General features: G+C 35.4%; 2 protein-coding genes across 6 annotated transcripts in view; one reads left to right on the forward strand and one right to left on the reverse strand.

Annotated features, from left to right (window-relative positions):
• col14a1b (collagen, type XIV, alpha 1b) overlaps nt 1-20,631 on the reverse strand; it is a 146,795-nt gene that overhangs the window by 18,929 nt on the left and 107,235 nt on the right. For both annotated transcript variants that reach the window (XM_088010427.1, XM_088010428.1), the window contains exons 34-37: nt 16,828-16,986; nt 16,270-16,347; nt 15,618-15,704; nt 15,212-15,265 (exon numbers count right to left, since the gene is read on the reverse strand). In XM_088010427.1, coding sequence (XP_087866553.1) covers nt 15,212-15,265; nt 15,618-15,704; nt 16,270-16,347; nt 16,828-16,986 — 378 coding nt within the window. The remainder of the gene's footprint in view (nt 1-15,211; nt 15,266-15,617; nt 15,705-16,269; nt 16,348-16,827; nt 16,987-20,631) is intronic.
• On the forward strand, nt 488-14,084 carry LOC106920356 (CD209 antigen-like protein C). Of its 4 annotated transcripts, none has more exons than XM_088010421.1 (7): nt 488-1,441; nt 2,819-2,935; nt 8,250-8,297; nt 8,538-8,633; nt 8,873-9,015; nt 10,934-11,052; nt 12,742-14,084. In XM_088010421.1, the coding sequence occupies exons 1-7, from the start codon at nt 1,279-1,281 to the stop codon at nt 12,869-12,871; spliced, it is 816 nt and encodes a 271-aa protein (XP_087866547.1). In that variant the 5' UTR covers nt 488-1,278; the 3' UTR covers nt 12,872-14,084. The 4 variants fall into 4 exon arrangements, with proteins under 4 accessions (XP_087866547.1, XP_014846797.2, XP_014846800.2 ...); XM_014991311.2 differs by having other exon boundaries at nt 490-1,441; nt 8,529-8,633; XM_088010422.1 differs by lacking the exons at nt 488-1,441; nt 2,819-2,935 and adding exons at nt 3,739-5,281; nt 5,387-5,503.

Genomic DNA, 20,631 nt, shown 5'->3' on the forward strand with positions numbered 1-20,631 from the left:
GAAAAATCAATCTTGGTGGGGCTGATGTGCCAGTAGTTTTCTTCCTACTCAGTATAAGCATTCAAATGAATGGCTGGAAAGAATTCAGCAATAATATAACAGTCTTCATACTGCAAAATTACATAAAGGCTTAAATTAGCTAAAAGTAGAAGGTCTGTTTAGTAACTTACAAAACGTACAAAATGTAAATATCAAATGATTTAATCTGTCAACAGCTAAATCTGAATCAGATTCAAATGTGAATTTTGTTTTATTATTTTTAAGCCAAATGTTATTTTTAAAACTGTAGAAAAATACCAAACTAATGTCTGATTGCCTATAAGTTCAACTCTGAACAAGAAGCTAAAGTTTATAGAAACTGAACTTCAGAGAAAAAACAATATTAAAAAACGTTTGTATTGGATGAAATAAACAAGGCTACACACCTGAAATGAATGCAGATATCAGAAGAACCGAATGTTCTGCTGGGACCACAACATTATTTATTTAACAACCAGGCAAAAATCTTAACAGATATGAATGTTCATAGATCTGAGACAGTGAGCAGCACTTCAGCTCCTCCTTGTACAACATCACATTAGAATGACTAGCAAACAGTTCAAACATTAACATAATAGAGGTGCAGTCGTTCTTCTATAACTTGCAGCATTGAACACAACCTGCTCTATGACTGAGCAGCCGATGTGTACAAAGTGGCTTTTAAGACTATAAATTAATATAAATTTCAATAATTAAAACTGAAGGTATCTGAATGATGATTACAATGAACACCACAAACCACAAAAGCCATGTTTCTCAACAATGAGAGCTCAGAGGGAAACACTTTCGGTTTCTTTGTTAGAAAAAAAAAAACAGAACTTACAGTCAAACATTTCCTGTGGAAAAAAAATGCTAATCTGCTGTGCATGTGTTTGTGTGGTGTGTGAAGAGTTCAAACATTCCTCAACACACCATCAATGAAATACAAAAAAGAAAACCCTATTCCTAAAAAGAAAGTCTTTTTGGGCTAGGTTATCTGTTTTACAAAAATATAATGATAAACACAAATTCATGGTATGGGCTTCAAATGCAAATAACCTTCTGGTCTAAATGTGTGTGTGTCTTTAAGCAAAGCCACTTCCTCATTTCTTTCTTCTGAAACCAGATGACAGGATGGTCAAAATTAGCAGTAGAAGTACTAGTTCTGACAGCCAGATTTTGATGCTGGATGATATACAAATATAGATTTGAACTTCACAAAATACAGAGGAATCAAGTTCAGCACTTTGCTGTATCAAAATGTCCTCCGATATTTACGCCAAAGTACAGCTGTCCCAGAAGGTGAGATATACCAGAAATGAGCAAGAGAACAGAGCAGATTGGGAGGAGAACGAGGTAAATATCTACCAGTCTGCAGAAGACGTTGATGATTACTACTCCGTTTCTCAGCCACAGGAAGAAGGTAAGTAAACTTTAGGACATCATGAGACGTTTCTTTGGCTTCTTTGAGTGAGGTCCTGAATGTTGGTTATTTTTAAGCACTAAAACAGATTTAAGCACGTACCGTCTCTTCTTCTCCATGTTTGTTTTAGGATAAACATCTAAATGTGTTATTGTGTCAAATCCAGATTATGTGCATCAAGTGATCATTGCCCTTAGCAGTGTTGAGGTCTAGATTAGCCCACAGAGCCTCATAGTCCACATAGAGCTAGTAAATTGCCTTTGCAGAGGTGCATCACAAAAAGTATTAATATGCTATCAAAAGAACATCATTTGATTTGGTAATTTAACTCAAAAGGTAAAGCTTAGATTGTCTAGATTCACTACACACAGAACAACACATATCAAGCATTCTGTTAATTCTCTGAATTAGTTTATGCTAATGGAAACACAAGACTGATAGAAATTTTATTTTCAATAAAAAAAAATCATGTTATGGCAAACAAATTTATGGAGACCAGTACTGACTTGATGGCTGTCCAGCAGACTGTCACCTCCTCCCTTCATAAGCAGAAAGCACCTCAAACAGTAAATGTTAAAGAAGCCGCCTGTTCACACAGCACTAGCCAGGAATATAGACGGACATTTCAGAGGAAGGACAAACTGTAGAGGAACGAGGTGCAGAAGCAACAAGGGTAACAGCCTGGAGAGGATTGGGAAACAAAGCCGAATAGTTTGAGGGTGATTCATAAAGCTTTAAGAGGCATCACATATAGAGGAATGTAGTTGTAAAAGGTCTACAACTGTCATGATCGTTGTCTAAGCCTGAATCACAAACAAGTTCAGAGGAATCTTAACTGGACTAAAGAGAAAAATAATTTGATTGTTACTCACTGGTGCAAAGATCTCCCTTCAGACAAAAGATAATTTTGCATTCATTTGAAAATTAATATCCCAGAATCTAAAGGAATTATGGAGGAATATTCAATCCAAGATGATTCACATATTAAGTCCTAAGTCAGCAGAGTTGTCTATCAGAAAATTTTATAGCATCTATTGCTTCAATACACTTCCTCTGAAAAGCTCAAGGTTTTCAGAGGAAACCTCTTTGCTGATTTCTTTTTCCTGGTGGAAATAATAAATAAAGTGATGCTCTTAGCTGTGGCGAGGCCTCGATTAGCCCACAGAGCTAATCTAGACATTAGCTTACGTTTAGGGTCGTTTATGCCCTAAACGACCGTTGGTCAAAATGAGCCTTAAGAAGAAATTTAAGACCTAATACTACATTATATATTTAAACATGTTATTTAAACCAGATACACAATTATAAGAACATAAAGTTCGTTTTACTCCCTGATCAATTTCAATGCTAATTTCCTCCCTCATTTTTCCTCTGCAGGCCAACAGACACAAAGACAACCAGCTGTGAGGAAAAGTTCCTCCAGAAGAGTAAAACTCTGCAAAATGCTGCCATGGATTGCAGTGTCAGTTGCCATCATCATCCTGACCATATGCTGTAAGAAAAGTGAAACACACCAATGCAAGATGTATTTTAGTCAAAATGCACATAAAATGCCACATGCTTTGTAATTAATTAGTTAGCATAAGCCTACATTTTATACTGCAACAAGGTAATATAGTTGGACATGAAGCTGGTTTGCTGCCAAAATTTTGCATCACCAGAAAATCAACAGCAATGTGCAAGAGCATCCGGTTTTTTCTGGGTCTTCAAACACAACGGGCCTCATGTCCTATTTTTGCATGGACAAAAATAGAGGCAAACTTGATAGCATGCAACCAAGATTCAGCAAACTTAGGAGAATAACAGACACAATAAATTTGTGAATATACAAAACATAAGCTGATCATCAGAACATGCACAATACTGGGAGGAGGATATTTATATGCAATGACTTAGCACCTGCCACGTGACTTGCTAAACCTGAACCAGACTCTAACGGCTGTTTTTGCAACTTTTAACATGTTTGGAAAGGGAGAGCAAACTGGCTATAATTTTTATATCTTCACACCCTGAAACGCCAACTGGCTCTCCTATGTCTTCCCTGACCTGCTCCTCTCATAATAAAATAGTTTAGTTTATTTAAAAATTAAAAACAGTTAATACATATTTCAATAAACTAAATGAAGACCTCACCAGAGCTTCTTCACCTTTCTTCAGCATCATTCTAGCACTGATGTTCTCCTAAATATATAATATAATATAATATAATATAATATAATATAATATAATATAATATATAAACACATGTTAAGTGGTTGAGTATGATCAGGTGTTGCTCAGTTTAAATAATAAAAAGGCTCATTTTGCTGCTGTTTCAGTCTAAATCATTGTGACTAGACTAGCTAACTGTTAAAGTTAGTGGTAAAATTTTGGACATGTGACTATTCCAGAATTTAAACAGCTAAACCAAAAAGATTTAGTTCTATATATGAGAGTAAACTGACAACAAGATGTTATAAACGAGTGATATTCATGGCAACATTCCTGACAGATCATTTACCTCCTTCAAACGGAGTTTCTGACTCCGTCTGCTCCTGCCTTTACTCTGAGCCGTTCAGAGGGGGGAGGGGCAGGAAGCGCTCTGCTGAATGCGCTGTTATGCGCCTTCAAAATAAAAGCACGCGAGTGGAAGATTTTAAAATTCTTTCCAACTGCAGTGAAATTATTGGGGGGGGGGACGAATGTGGCTCTCTCCAATATTGGGGGGGGACATGTCCCCCGCGTCCCCCCCGCTTCCTACGACTATGGGCACCGTTTGTCTGCGGTGACTGTTTGGGAAGGAGGGACAGATATGACAGAAGATACTGTTGGACAGATACTTGGAACATTTAAGAAGTACAAAATACAAATAACAAAAAATAAATAATCTAGAAACATTCTCCAGCTATTATGATTTCTGTTTGATTCAGCAAGCAATGAATAACTCCAGTTTTGACAGAACACTTTTCTGTAAAAGAAAACAGAACAGGAATATTAATCATTTTCCAGACTCCCTGTCTACTAATGACTAAATAGCAGTTGGCACATTAGGACTGGTTATCATACACAAGCTTTTATAAAATCATTAAATCAACTATTCCTATGATTACTGAGAATCAATCAGCTTTATTAGTCAAACATAAAACTCAACAAAACAAAAGCCCATTTGTTTGATGAGACTGATTCAAACATAACAAAAATGTTACTTCTGTTTCCTTATAAGCGCATAGAGAACAGTTTACCAGCCTAAGTGTTAATGTTTGAAATAGATATGCTAATTTGTGGTGTACTTGTTGATCTCTTTGCATGAAGGGTTAAGCCGCCCTTCCTGCAAACACTGCTGCTCAAAAGAAAAAAAACTTCCATCAACAACTTCTTTTTTTTTACTGTGTGTAAGAAAAAACAATATGGTAATGAAGGAATAAGTATTTTAGTAATGTGATCATAAAAGTAAAAATACCAAATAAGATTTTTTCTATTTTAGTTATTTGCAATGTTTACTTGTAATAAAATAAAAGACTCCAATGACGCCTGTTTCTTTAAATGCTTCTACATCAAAGTTCTTTTTTTTCTTGCTAAAATCAGAAAGAAGGCTGGACAGGAAATGGTGGCTCTAACCGCACTACTAGAAACAATGTTTCTGAGTAAAGCCTGTTCACTAAGTGGAGAGCAAAGTTCAGCGTCTTCTTCAGCTGTTTTATTTTGTCAGGATGTTCTCAGATATTAAGTCCACTCCAGATTTAATCCAAAGAGTCAGATACAGCAGAGCAAAGCAAGAAGAAGCAGCAGAGTGGGTGGAGGAGAAGGTTCATATCTATAATTTTGTAAATGACATGATGGATGATCCTCAGTTGGGAGGAGGTAAGTAAAGATAATGAGACAAACAGGACAGCAGCTCATTTGAGTCATTTTGAGTTTGTGTGTTCAACTAAAGTTAATTGTTCTCTCTTAACTTTGGTTCTGTAGGAAAACAGATTGAAAATCAACCTGCAGCCGACAAAGTGTCTACTAGATTTACAACACTGAGCAGAATGGTGCTGTACATATCGGTATTAGCTGGGATCATCAGTCTGACCATGTACTGTAAGAAAAACTAACATCAAAACTGATATTCTAAATGTATTCTCATCACATTCCAGATTAACATATGTATAAAGTATTTATATTACAATTTTCATCAAGAAGCGCTCTGTTGATCTGAGAGCTATAGATCACGACAGACATTTTTACAGCGTAACGTTGTTCACTTGTGAGTTTGTTTGTTTTCAGCGATAAAAGCTTTAAAATTGACTGTTTTTAATTAACACCATGTTTAGCACCTGCTAAAAGGCTGTTTGTGTTGTTCCAGTGGTTATTGTTGGCAATTTATAGATTTATTGCTTTTTATTTTTCCACCAGTAGAAAACAAATATTCAGTTATCACTGATTTAATTTACTGTTAGAATAAAACTCAGAGGTGATTTTTAGCTGACTGAGGAAAATAAATAGCATACATTGTACCTAAAGTTCCATGTTTGGCATCATTTACTAGGTTTCCGAAATTTGAGGAACCATTACTTGCCCTCAATACTGTATTAAGACTCTTCTATAAAATTAACAATCTGTAATAATGTCCAAATTCTATGTAAGGTCTTCAAGCATACAATGCGAACCAGGCTGGCAGAGAAGTAATTTAGAGCAGTTTAGAGAACCAATATACTGTAGTGCAAACATCAAGCCCCTCGTGAACAGACACTAGTATCCGCTTAGTTCTCTGCAGAATATTGTTTTTCTTATTTTCAATGGGTGAAATTAATGCTAGAGATACAGAAACGTCCAATCTGAAATTTCTACAGATTCAGTGGAAACATGCAGAGCAGATGAGTCACTTGTAGCAGTGACCACAGGCATCGGACAGTCAGGAAAAGCAGTGGGTAAAATGCACAAAGAGCACAGCAAAGTCATGATTATCTTCAGACTCAAAAGAAGTTCTGTAAATTTGCTTTGACTGAACCACATTCAAGATCATCAGCAGTTTTAAGTGCAGCATGTGGTGAGGCTCACCAAAGAGTGACCAGACTTCACTTTCACCAGCATCTTTACCACACTTAAATGTATTTCCATTAAAAGCTCGGGTTTTACTTATATAACCTAGGTTTTATATTAAAAAACTAAAATAAAATAAAGTAATGGTTTAGGTGTAATTTTATCGAATCTTTAGTCTGTTTAATTTTAGATTGTTGAGTACTTATAAAATTTCTGCTTCCGAAAAAGTTATTTTCTTTAGAAGTTTTGAATAAAAGCACTGCTGAAAGCTAAAAATCACTTTTGAAATCCTCATGATAAGCAGTATAAATATACAATAAAATATTCAGTGTTTCATTAGCATAAAATTAACCAATGCAACAAAATTGAACTTGTATAAAGTTGAACTGCTCATCAAATTTACTGCACTGAACAAATGATTTTGAAACAAGTTATTTGGAGTCAGACTGAGGCAGAAAGCATTTTGTAGTTAAACCACTGTGTGGGTCTTTAATATGTTGTCTGCAGTGAATTTCACCAGGCCAAGTGAAAGAAAAGAACATTTAAAGTGGATAGAAACAGAAACAAGGCATTAAAAGATTTACCTCACTTAGACTATAGATTTTGCAACATAACTTGTTTTCATTGGTTGATAAATTTTGAACCGGTTCTTTGAAAAACAAATAAATAGGTTGAGCTTAATTCAATTCACTTCAGCTTATTTATAAAGCACAGATTCACAAAAGTTATTCCAAGGCACTTTACTGATAAGGAAATCCAGTTACATCAAAATGACATTGAGCTCAATCATATATAGACAGACTCAAAGTCAATTCCATGCATTCAAATTTGATTCTAGTTATAGAACAATGTAGTGAGTTTCAGTTTACTATGTAAATTAGTAAAACGTTTTTCATCTAAGGAAACCAACCACCTGCATCGAGTCACTAACTTTGCAGCAATGGTGGTTGGTAATTTCCTGACCCACTTGCACAATCAAACCAAGGAGCCTGGTGAAAGCAGGTTTAGTTAAGACTGAAGCCATTCTGGACAGATCAGGTTCTGGATTTTCTGAACAGCAGAGAGGTAAGTTATTCTGCGTTCAAAAAGTAAAAATGCAACAGTGGCTGGTAAGACTGGCGGCTAACTGTGGTTTGAAGCTGAAGGTAGGTGTTGAAGGGAAAAGTCAGGTTCTGGTGTGGCGTGAGGAGCAATGAGATGTTCCAGAGGTGAGTTCTGGGAATGCTGGCGAGTCTGAGGATCCAAAGCGGATCTGGATAAGTATCTGAGGGCATCAGAGATGGAGGAAACAAGTGAGCAACTTGTTCCACAGACGGATCTTGAGATGCTTGGAAGTGGAGAGAACTTGAGATCACTTGAAGTTGAAAATCAAGGTTTTTCATAAAGTCACAAGAGGTTGGCAGGAGGGCTAGAGTTCTGGTCAACTAGTGACGGTCCTGGAGTTTCTTAAATTCCTTAGTCTCCTATGAGGTGATTATCCTCAGGTGTGTAGGCAGACAGAGCCAACAGAACCCAAACTCACAAAGGAAACACACAAACACACCAACTTCCTCCTCCTGAATAAGCCCTTAGGGAGAGCGGACAGTTCATTGCATTGAATTGCTGAAATCATCATTATGACAGAAACTTCCTCATTCACTGTATTAGTAAGAAAAATATTTATTTTGAAAATCTTGCTTGACACATCATTAAAAACTGTAAATTTACCTGATCAGCTGGGAATAAGTATGGTAAAATTCATGATAATATTCATAAGCCACTTTGAAACTGCTGATTTAATAGTTTTGTTTCATTCATCCTTTAGTTGCTCTGGAAATCATCAAACTGAAGAATAGCCATAGCAATCTTTCAGGTAAGAGACATTTCATACATAAACACCTAATAAATAATTACCTATTAAATGTTTTCTTTTTTGTTTTGTTTTGTTTTCTGTTAATCAATTAACAAATGTTACTTTTCAGACATAGGAGACAATTACAAGCTAGAGTTACAAGCCAAACAAGGGCTTATTTCATATTTAACCAGTATATTCACAATTGTTAAACTGCTTTTTGCTTCACTTATTAACCATGTTGTTCTTCAGAAATGGCAGCCAACTACAGTCAGCTACAGAACAGCTACGAAATACTCAGCAAAAATCACAGTCAACTGAGTGATCAAGTAAACAGATTGAACAATATGATTAAAGGTAAGAAAAAACGTGGAAAAACAGGAAATAAAAATATGTATTACACACCCAGAATCATGGTTTGCATTTTTCAAAATGTAATTTGTTTTGCTAATCAGAATACAAAACACTGAAAAAAAGAAACTTGTTAGGAATAATCTAAAGAAAAAGAAAATCAATGTTGTTGGAATATATGATTTAGCAAATGTTGACTGATGAACTTAACATAACGCTTACTAAGACTCTGACCTTGTATAAAGGAAAGCGGTGCCCAGATGGATGGACCAGATTTGGAAGCAGCTGTTACTTTAAAGGCGAGGAGACAAAAACTTGGTCTGATAGCAGGACATACTGTCAGCAAAAAGGAGGTGATCTGGTGATCATAAACAGTAAAGCTGAACAGGTGAGTCTGTTCATATCTGTGTGATCTTTCATATGAATTTACCTTCTTGGTTCTTATCTAATATTACGTGAGCCGTTTTTCTGAATGCTTTGAACAATTAAAGTCCTAATGAAACATAATTCAACAGGTGAAGATGTAATAAGATAACACATTTCATTGGTACGACACAAAGAAGGCTGGTCACAAAACAACAGAAAAAAAAACAACGATTATCTCTGCAGCCAAATTATTAAAGAATGAAGAAAATATTTTATCTTTTCAGTCTCATTACATTAAATGATACAGATCTTATTTGTTGGATATCTTTGGATATATTGTTTTTGTTAATCTCTGTGCAAAAATACAGCGGTTATAAATCTTTGTTCTAAATTATTTAAGAAAAAAAGTTTTATTCCAGAAGGCAGAGATATAGATGATAATTTTCTGCCATCCAGAATTTACAGACAGCATGATCTAGATGATTTGTGATTTTAAGCGTACAGAGAACCTGAATTAGTCTGGAGAGTAAGCTTTGCTCTTCACACTATAGACACGATTTAAGACGAGGAGATGTGTTCAAAAGGGGGAAGAGGCATGTTAATTACCATTAATTTATCATCTTCAGATTTTATAATGAACAAACTTAAGAGGAATCAGTCCATGTTTCAGAAAGATTTCTGGTGAAATTAATATGTAACATTGGTGAGGAGAAAAACAGCAGAGGGTGTACATGCACCACCATGCTTAACTTTTTCAGAACATTGATTGTTTCAGAGACATTGTTAGACCCAGATAGGAGCTGAACAATCTTTGAAGTACTGAACTGTCCAAGTGAACCTGAGTTTACCTCGATAAACCACCAATTCTGATTCATGGAAATGTCTCTGGACTCTCTGCTCTCCATGTCTCTCCATAAGATGAGTTAGGGTGAACCTTTCTTTGTGGAAATATTCTTTATCTTACAAAGTGATGATTCAAACTTGAATCATCACTTTGTAAGATTCAAGCTACATCAAACATATATTTTTTCTTTAGAAGTGAAAAAAGTAAGTAAAAAAACTATCTACTTACTGTTTTTTCTTCATATTTTCGTCTGTCATTCTTGGTCTAACTTGTTTTTTTTTATGCAAATCTAACTTGTGGCTAGTTTTTGTAGATGGGTTAGAAGAATTAGCTACTTCTGAGTTCTGAGAAGTAAAACCGGACTGTCTATTTCTGTCATCTAGTTCCACAAACAGACTCTCCCCTGATGCAACAAGAATGAAAGGTTACACGAATTAGGCAGAATGAGGAACATTAAGCCTTTAGATCAGGAGTGTCCAGCTGCAGTTCTCATGAGCCACCATTAACAAACTTTAGATGCATCCTTCTTAAACATGCCTAAATCAAATGGATGGGCTTCCTCACAGCATGTCATTCAGCTCTGCAGAGGTCTAGTATTGAGCTATTCATATTCAGGTTTATCTGAGAATGCATAAAAGTTACAGGATAGCAGCTCTGGAGGACTGGATTTGGCCTCTTTGGGAAGATCAGACCATTCTTATTCCTGTGTTACACTTCTCAAATATCATGGGTATATATTTAGCACTGTTTCTGAACAATGCATCATCCCCACATTGAAAAGTATTAAAATTAGGTCTTTTTTTTCATTAGATGATGCAGTTTGTACAGAAAATGGTCTAATAAGTTGCACCCACTAAAGAAAAATGTTTATTAAAACCTGACCATCTAAAATAATTTGAAAGAAATCTAAATTTAAATAACAATGACGTTTTTGCTTTAGTTTAAATGAGTTATAAGAACATGGATTTTTACTATTGTGAAATAAAGTGCTGTTATGTTAGATTCACTTTGTATAAGAGCACAATTTTTTTTATTGTATTACATCAACCTATCTATGACATTTTAAAGAAAACGTGTCTTATTTTTCCTCAAATAGGAATTTATAAAACAGTTTAATAAAAATGGAGAATCTTGGATTGGTCTTCAAGGCGAGTGGATAAGTGTGCAAAGGACGTATGACTGGAAATGGGTGGATGGATCACCACTGACACAATCGTGAGTTTAATCTTAAAAATGATTTATGTGTAAGAAATTCTTGAAAGGTGATCCACATTACATTGAACTCATTTGTTAGTGTCACAGTGGTGTCAAGGTTACCCACTGGTGCTCCACAGCTAAATAGTCTTTTTTATACATATACATATTTGAATTGTTTAGTTTTACATTTGGACCCCAAAAGCATATTTGTTGGCTCAGTGATGATTTAAAATACATATAAACTAGGGATCCTCCGATCAGGTTTTCTGCTGCTGATTCCGATACCGATCACCAATGAAGCTGATCTCTGCCGATCACCTGGATTGACTTTAATATTTTGCTTTAGGTATAAATGCTACTATGTGATCTGACAAAATTTAAAAAAATGATCTGACAATAAATGCACCAAATATTGGCATAAAACATGCACAATACAGCAGCTATTCAGTCAAAAGGAAAACTGCAAAAACCTGCAATCAGTAAAATAATATTTAACAGTAAGGCTCTCAGAATCATAAATTATACATGAGTCTAATAAATCTGCCTATATCAAATTATGTCAAGTAAAAAAGGAAACATTCATTCAAAGTTAAACGCAGGCTGCATCAAAATAAATGATTATGATTGGCGGCCGATCGATCGGCACACCTCTAATATAAACATTTCTATGTAATGCCACTTTAAATGTGACAAAAGTCAAAACAAAAAAAAATATTTGAATGAGCAGCTACTTGGATTCTCTCTGTGGAAATGGTACAATGCCTTCCACAAACTATTGCTAACTTTTAAGAAGACAAAAGAAAGCAAAGTCATTTCAGTTGATTTATACTTTCCAATTAAGTCAGTTTGTTCATATCTGCTATGATCTACATAACAGATTTGAAGCGACGACGTTTAGAGTTTGGGATAAAATGGAAGAGGAAATCCAAAACCAAACTTTCCTCCAAAAAACATGTTTTCTCTAAAAAAAACACACTGACACTAATTGAGATAAACTATATGGATTAATGATGAAGGAGGAGAGGTGAAGTAATTATTGAGCAGATTGCAGAAACTAGAAACTTAGTGGAAAAGAAGCAAAATACAAGCAGAGTCGACAGGAAGACCAAAGGCAGACAAAACCAAACCAGGACAAATCAATAATTAAGCAAACGTGAGTAAAGACTGAAATAAAGAGAAATAAATAAATACCAGAATCTGGCAATAATAAACCCAGGGGGAAAAAATATCTGTATCCTGAGCAAATTGAAGATCATGTTAGTAACAACTACCAGATAATGCAGGAAGCAAAGGCAGGAAACAACTCAGAAGAAAAGAAAACAAAACAAAACAGGAAGAAGTTAAAGATCACATGAAACACTGTTTTATAAGGTAGTTAAAATCATTAAAGTCACTAAAATATCCTTCACTACCAGTCACAGCAGCTGAAATGTTTAATGTCTGAAAACCTTTAAGACTTTTAAAAGCATAAACACGTCCAGAAAATAATTAAGGAGGACAGCCAAGATAAAGACACTGAGAAGAATACTGAATGTATACAAGAATGTGCAGAATGAGCTCCTGTAGATCAAATAAAACTGATCATCCCCCAGCTGACCCAGTGCATGCAAAAAAAAAAAGAATAATAATTAGACATAAAAAGGAAAAATATATTGATTTCTGGCAGTAAATGAGTCATGTTTAATACAGTTTCATTTTTCCCCACAGGTTTTGGGGAACAGGATGGCCAAACAATTACCAGTCATATGCAGTATACTGCGATTATGAAGGGAAATGGAAACAAGCATACAACAATAATTACAATAACAATTACAAGAACTGGATTTGTGAAAAATAAAGTTTCAAACCAGCGAAAGTAACCACCACCTTATTTTTTTTTAATGATGTTTAGGATTTTTGAGTCACAGCTCATTGCTTAAAGTTTCTTTCTAAGGTTTCTGCAGAGGCACGATGTAACCAAATGACAGCAGATGATGTTTTGATTTACTATGATCTGTAGAGTATTTTTAACAGACTGATATAAGTTATGAGTTCTTAACTATTTTCCTTTATTGTTAAACTCACAGATGCATGGAAATCATATACATATTATTGTTATGGTGAATTTTGTCAGTGTGTGACAAAGAAAAAAAAAATCAACCTTTACTGGAAAATAGTAATAGGAAAATAAATTCAGGTGGTAGCTTTTAAATTATCTACTTTGAGGTAGTGCCATTTGCTTTGCAAAGCTTTGTCATTGTAGTAAATTTAATATTTTGACAAATTTAAGAATGAACTGTAAAGTTTCAACATGGACACATTAAATAAACCACATTCTAAAATTGTAAATGTAGAAGGGATTTTATTTTCCTTTCTTTATCCAAGTTGTATAATCTATGTGTAGTCATTAAATAAATAAGGAAATTTTTAACAAAAATAAAGCTTTTCCCCCAGATTCCCACATGTTTGATTCATCAAGAAAAAAAAACCCATCTGTTTTGATGAGATTTCAACATAAAATTGATGTTACAAGTGTATTTTACAAGGCTATAGATAATAAATTAACAGCTAATTTGTAATTTCCTGTTTTAAGCAGACATGTTCATCTGTAGTGTACTTGTTAGGGTCTTTGTATGAAGCGTATGTCAAGCTACTGTCCTGCTAACACTTCCTAAAACATCTGCAGCAGTAATAATGTAATTATCACCATATAGAGCTAAAGTAAAAAAAAAAACCTGTGAATCAGCTCTGTTCATCTGACAGTTATGTCTATTATTATACATATTTCTACAGTCATAACATGTGATGGATGTGGTTGACTGTTTTAGTTCATTTTACACCTGCTAACATGCTGTTTGTGCTACTTTAGTGGGTGTCATGGGTCGTTTGCTAATAGATTTATTGCTGTTTTGTTTTTTCCACCAATTGTAAACCAGTATGCAGCTATCATTGCCTGGATTTACTGTTAGAATTAAAACCTTGAGGTAAACACAGAATCATGTAATGAGATTAAATATTACAGGCAACTGGATTATATAAAACCATCCATTAAAAGTTGCATGTTTTAGGAACCTCTTGCATCTTATTTTCATTTGTTGAGTTTGCAGAAGGAGCACTTCTCAAATTATTTGTCTATTATTAAACTACTAAGCTGTGATGTTTCCTGCTAAAACTCGTCACAAAGGGAACTGAACTGGACCTTAGAAATAGCTTTCTAGTTAATTATTTTAGGCCATAAGCACATCAAAAATACATGACCAGAACTCAGTATCCTGCCCATAAAGGCACAAATAATTAATCTTTCATAATTAATCCCTTATACTTCAAAACTGAATATTAAGGTATTTACACCACAACTCACATTATGTGGGTACAAGAATGAAAATCACCAATTTGAATTAGGAATGGTTAATATCACCAATAACATAGAATTAACCTTACAATCTTAAAAAAAGAAAGAAAAAAGTTGAATCTGTGTTAATTGGTCCTTTAGCCACTACCAGGTCAACAAACCAAGAGAAAATCAGGTGTAACTCTCTATGCATCAAACATTCAGACACATTACATACACAGCCACCTGATAAAAATAAAAATGTATTTTTTGTTTCACTTTTTAACCAAATTGGGTTATTCTTTAGAAATGGTGCATTCAATAACAGCCAGCTACAAAATATTCTTCCAAAATCACAGAATAAATGATAAGCTTGAAGGACAAAGAAAAATTAAAACAAAATGGAAACATTGAGCTCTTGGAAATAAAATCTTTCACAAATCTCAAAATTAGAAAAATAGTTTTGATATATTCAGTTTATCCCAAAATGCAGGCCTTGTTTTCCTCCAATGTATTTAAATGTCTACTTCTGGACTAAAAAATAAATAAGGGTGACTGAAAAACCCATTCATCCATGGTTTATTGCTTTCAACGTGTCATAATGGAGAGTGTGAAACCAAAGATCAGGAGCGTTCTTTACCAGACTTACCTGTGCAAATGAAATTAAACCCAATTCACTAAACAACATTTTTTCAGCTCACAAACAACCAGCACAACTCAGTAGAAACTACAACTTAATCAATAAGGTCTGTATTTTTTTTTTTTCCAAAATTACACCTGGTTTTAAGTTTCATCCAGAATGATACAGATTTTATCACCGTTTCCACACAGCAGTGGCTTTAGAAAGAGTCAAGCAATACAACTTACCACTGGACCCGGCTCTCCACGATCACCTCTGGCCCCTCTGATTCCAGGACCGCCCTGTTAGAAACCAAAAACACTGTAATTACACATGCAAGATCAACAACATTTAGGACTTAAACATGCTTTATGTGTCTGAATGGAATGGAAAAATTGACTCCACAATAAAGTTGAGAAATAGCTGAAAGAGAACAAGTGAAATAAATTAACGAAAGCAAATTAAAGCTTGTTTGACTGGATGGATGAGTATATATGATATGATCTCTGTTTGCCAAGTGAACGTCATTTAATCTGCGCTGTTGAAAAGCCTTATATACTGAAATCACATGCAGGGTTTTCCTCCATCTATTTTTAGTGACAAAGTTGCATTACTTCTAATAGATAATCAGGATAAACATAATAAGTTGCTCACAGGCACTCCGGGAGGACCAGCTGGACCTTTGCTGTCCTGTGTGCAGGTGCAGGCTTTGGGTAAGGCCGGACAGTCAACCTCCTTCCTCTGGATGATGATAATGCCATGCAAATGACAAAGAAAAAAGAAACTTAATGTGATGACAAAAGGGTTTAAATATGACAAAAGCAAGCAAAGAAAATGTTTCACATTAAACATGAAGCTAATAAACTGATGGAAGAGGAATCTAGTGTATAAATCTATGAAATAACCTCCATCTGAGCTACAATAGAAACTTTTCTCTGGCCTAGTTTTATAGTCATTCAATAAAATCAAACTCATTGGATGTTTAAAGGTTTATGTCACTTACAACACTTGGTATGACTGACCTCTGTCTTGACTTTTCTCTGATAAGCTATTAGCTGGGAAAACATGAAGTTCACTTAACTTCATATTTTCACTGAAGTTAAGTGAAAACATAAAGGGCATCATGTCTAACATTTTGCATCATAGCAGAAGGCAACTTTTAGAAAATGTGAAAAAAATGTTTCTTAGTGAAATAAATAAAAAATAATGGGTGATGTAAAAAGAAACTGACTTGGTAGTATCTAATTTTGACAAAGTAGGGATATAAAAAAGATAAATCTCAAACAGCTTTAAAATTTGACCTCACCAGACCAGGCAGCTCACAGCACTTGTCTCTGTTGGCCCAGGATGTGCTGCAAATAATGTCAAAGTTCTGGAGCTGGAACTGCAGAAAAATGAACATAGGATACAAGTTTGAACACAGCAAAATTCAAGTAAAAGTTTACATACATTTTACTGACAGGCATAACAGAAATGCAATGAAGTTTAACCTGATTGCCAACCAAAAAACAGAAGAAGTAATCATAACCATATAATAAATTGTTTTTAACAGAAAAATATGGAAAAAGTTAAAATCAGGTCTTTAAACACATGAGATCAAAAGAGGAAATTCAGTTTGAGCTATCAAAATTATTAATAAATGTCCCATAAGATGCCTTCTTGACCTGGTCAATCAGATGGGCATGTAATAAACGGACTGAACATCCTAGACCTGCTGGGAGTCAAATCAGACCATGGAGTGTCTGAAAACTCAACACTTAAGTTTGCTTCGGTAATCAATAATGATCTGATCTGGATCGAGAGAAAGTGGAATCTAGTGGTGCAGTGCTGCATGTGGTGCGCCGTGTGTGAACGCTCGTTTTACCGGTGCAGAGTTGTCCTTGTTCTCTCGGGAGCGAACCATCCTGCCCAGAACTTCCACTCCGTCTGTGGTGATGTTTCCTGCTGCGTTGATGACCTTCTCTGCCACCATTTTGCAGTCGATGAACACTTTGGCACTCGTCTTGCTGATTGCAATGTGCAGCTGCAATAAAACAGAAATAAAACAGAACTTCATAAAGTCTTAGAAGAAACCTTGAAGCACCTAACATATACTGCTATAGGATCTGAACTTTATGCCATGAATATTAATCATAGTCACCACAGACAAGATGCTGATCAAATGTAACATTAGGAAAACCGATGAGCCGAAGAGAAAGGGGAGCTGTTTAAATAGCAGGAGAAGAGCGCCCTCTACTTGTGTGCAGCTGCAAATGAATCCAGTTTCTTGGACAATTTTCCAGAAGATAATGCAGGAACAACCATACAACACCCATAGAATGAAATAGAAGCTACAAATTTGGAGGAAATAGTTATTTGTATATAAAACTGAATGCATTTACCAGAACCTGGACTGGATGTAAATCTGGGATCCAAGACAATATCAGTGCATGAACAAATTCTACCTACATAAATGAATGATTTAATATTTTACATACTAAAAATTTAAAAACAATTTGAATAAATAGAGAAAACAGATGGACAGATACCAAGAGGTGGTTTGGATGTGCTAATGATATATTATTTAAAATTAGATAATTTTATAGCCTCTACTTCCTCCTGATACTTGCATTTTCCTCCCAGAGTCTGGTGATTGGTAAATATTGGCTATTAGCAATATTGTTATCAGATATTAGCCCAAATTATCATATGGGCGACTCCTGACCTTTTATAGATGTAATAAATGTAAGAGGATCACTCAGCTTTGCTGACCATATGCAGACAGTCATAGCTTACTGTGTGCAATGTTAACACATCTCTGTTTTAAACTACAGATGCTGGTATTGTTCTCACAAACAGATGTTTGTGTGTGGAGCTGAGAAGTGCCTCTGTTTCAGAAATGTGACTCCCTGCCAACCTGGGGTGAGAGATTCTGTTTAATTGGTGTCAAACACACAATAACAGCTTCACGTTCAGATTCCAGGAAAAGAAATCAAAGATTAAGAGACAATGGGATTAAAATGAAAAATACAGATGAAGAAGCCAAGATATGCAAATCTATATAGGTTAACATTACCTGCGTTAATTATGAATTGTTAAACACTGAATGTGTTTTGTCATGAAGTAATCTTTTTTAGGGTTATTCCTGAATGTGACAAATTGCTGGAGGAAAAAATAGTTTTGATACAGATCAGAGAGACTTTTTTGTCCAACAGAGACTAACTCTGTAAGACACACATAAGGACATGTCTAGGTTCTTAAAACAGGAACCTAAACATATCATCCTTAGTTATTATTTATTTTATTTTGATCATTTTGATCACATGTTCCTAAAATGACTCGCATCATGATCAAAAATGATCTCCTTTGTGTTTAATTTTATTATAAAATCTCACCATATCAGTTCATAGTTAGCATTATTTTGCAGACATTTGTAAACTATAAAACATTCCATCTGAGAAATTAAAATACATGAAAGACGGCTACATTTAAAGTGGCTGGGACTGAAGCCAGATTCTTTACATCTGAAGCCAAGACTCAGCACAGGAAAAAGACGGACTGCTCAGTCTGGAGCCAGAACAAGCCACGATCTCAAGCACAGACTCAAGGAGTTCTAGTATCTTAATGTGTTTTTCACGAGTTACAGTGGGAGGGAGTGTGTGATGAATACACAGATTGGGGTCTCATCTGTAGTAATGCGATAAAAAGGAAGGTCTCAATTTACAAGATCAGCAACGTAAAAGAGACATGAGTCATGTCCAAAAGAAAAGCTGTTAGAAGCAGCAAGACTTGAGACTGGGAAGGAGGTTCACCTTCAAGCAGAGCTGTAGAGGAATAGTTTACAACAAGTATATTCATGTCTTAGAATGACCCAGTGAAAGTTTAGATCTAAATAAAAAAATATACTTTTAGAGAAGAATAAGAAAAAGTTTTAATCTGTAGATATGCAAAGCTGGTTGAGGAATATGCCAAAGACTCAGAGCGGTAATTAAAGCTAAAGGTTATTCACACTGGGAGCAAAATGCACACATTGCAGTCAGAGTTTTATTTGTCAAAACACTTTAAAAATGTTCTTCTGCCTCACAATTAGGGACCACTTTCTTTGTCACACAGAGGTTTATGAAGAGGCTGGGGAATCCTGCTGGGTCATAAACCTGAAAAGTACCTTTTGATTTTAGCTGAAGCTTTAAGGGACTTTGAAGTTCTTAGTGAAATTTGGAGCAGAACAACTGTAGTCCCTTATTTTGCTTTTTCTTTATTTTAAAATAAATGTATCCTTTCCACTACTTTTTACATAAGGCAGGGAAAAGACAACCATTTTGCTGAATTGCCTCAGTTGTGCCAGTCATTTTTCATGCAACCTGTCAGAATAGGACATTTTCAGCTGAAGTGCAGAGAAGTGCTGTAAAAATACCAATATTATTATTTTGCAGCACTAAAGGGTCATCAGAATCAGGCAAAAAACTGTTCCTGATTCTGATTGGCTGGAAGATGGTAATTATTATCCTCTCAAATCTGACGCTACTCTTTACTATCTCCAAAAGAAACTGTTACTAGGCAACACCGTTTGGTTTCTACAGGGGCAGGAAATGCAATAATTGGAAAAAAAAAAAAAAAAGATACTACCTCATATATTCAGCGTCTCAAACCAACAGGCCCATTTGACAAACACTATCCAGCAGGAAAAAAGTTGTAGCTCTAATATACAACATGAAAAAAGCTGAGGATGCAGAAGTTTGAACATTTTTTTCCAGCAACCTTTCAGCTGGTAATATGTGCAATATCAATTGACGGTGATAAAATGAAGCTTCTGCTTGAAATCTAACCACGCAGCATTTTCCTGCCGTTCTGTGGAGGAGTGCTGAGCTATTTTGTGCTTTATAAGGTCACTGCTGCCAAACAATTGACAAAATGTGTCTTACATCCAAGACTTACTGCTATTTTTATTAAACTGACTCAGAGTTACTACGTGGGGGAAAAAGGTGATTTTTCTCTTTTGTTCAGGAACTGGTTGGTGTTTCTTTAAAGACTTTTTCCAAACTTGGCCACAGTTCTAAAACTCTAAGAATAGCATGACTTAAAACTGCACTCCAACCCTGCTCACTTCCATCTTATGTACCCATGACTGTGTTTGTAGACTCTAGTAAATCCATGCTTGTTTGCACATGCAGGAAGTGCAGAAGTTTCTGAGACTTGAGTTAAATCCTACTGAGACTGTGGAGTGTGAAGGACTACCACCTTATCTGAGGATACAGCTTGTGTAAGAACATTTCCACACTCAAAATGTCACTTTTTCAGCAAATAAAACTGTTAAGTAAAAGGCAGGTAAAGTACAGCTGAAGGAGCCCATATAACCTTCAAGGTGGGTTAAAAGGACACGTCAAGCGATTTTACTGATTATCACATTAGTTATCTACTTTAATCCCTAACCGCACGACCCAATACAGATGTCGGCTTGACTTATCAGGAAGGCAGCGGAGGTTCTGGTCCTCCGGGATTATAAAATCAACTCTGACTCACTCAGACTCGTGCGCGAACCCACACATGCACACGCAGACGGAGCAGAACAAAAGGTGAAAAGGTAAGCAGGGTAAGCTCTGCTGACAGCAAGCAGACAGAAGTGACTGCAGATCAGTGAGCGAGTCGCTCTGATGGTAACACAATGCGACGGTGAGCAGGTTCAGACTCG

Source organism: Poecilia mexicana, unplaced genomic scaffold (genome assembly GCF_051168715.1).
Source record: "Poecilia mexicana isolate PSO_F unplaced genomic scaffold, ASM5116871v1 scaffold_11, whole genome shotgun sequence".
Classification (NCBI taxonomy): Eukaryota; Metazoa; Chordata; class Actinopteri; order Cyprinodontiformes; family Poeciliidae; genus Poecilia; species Poecilia mexicana.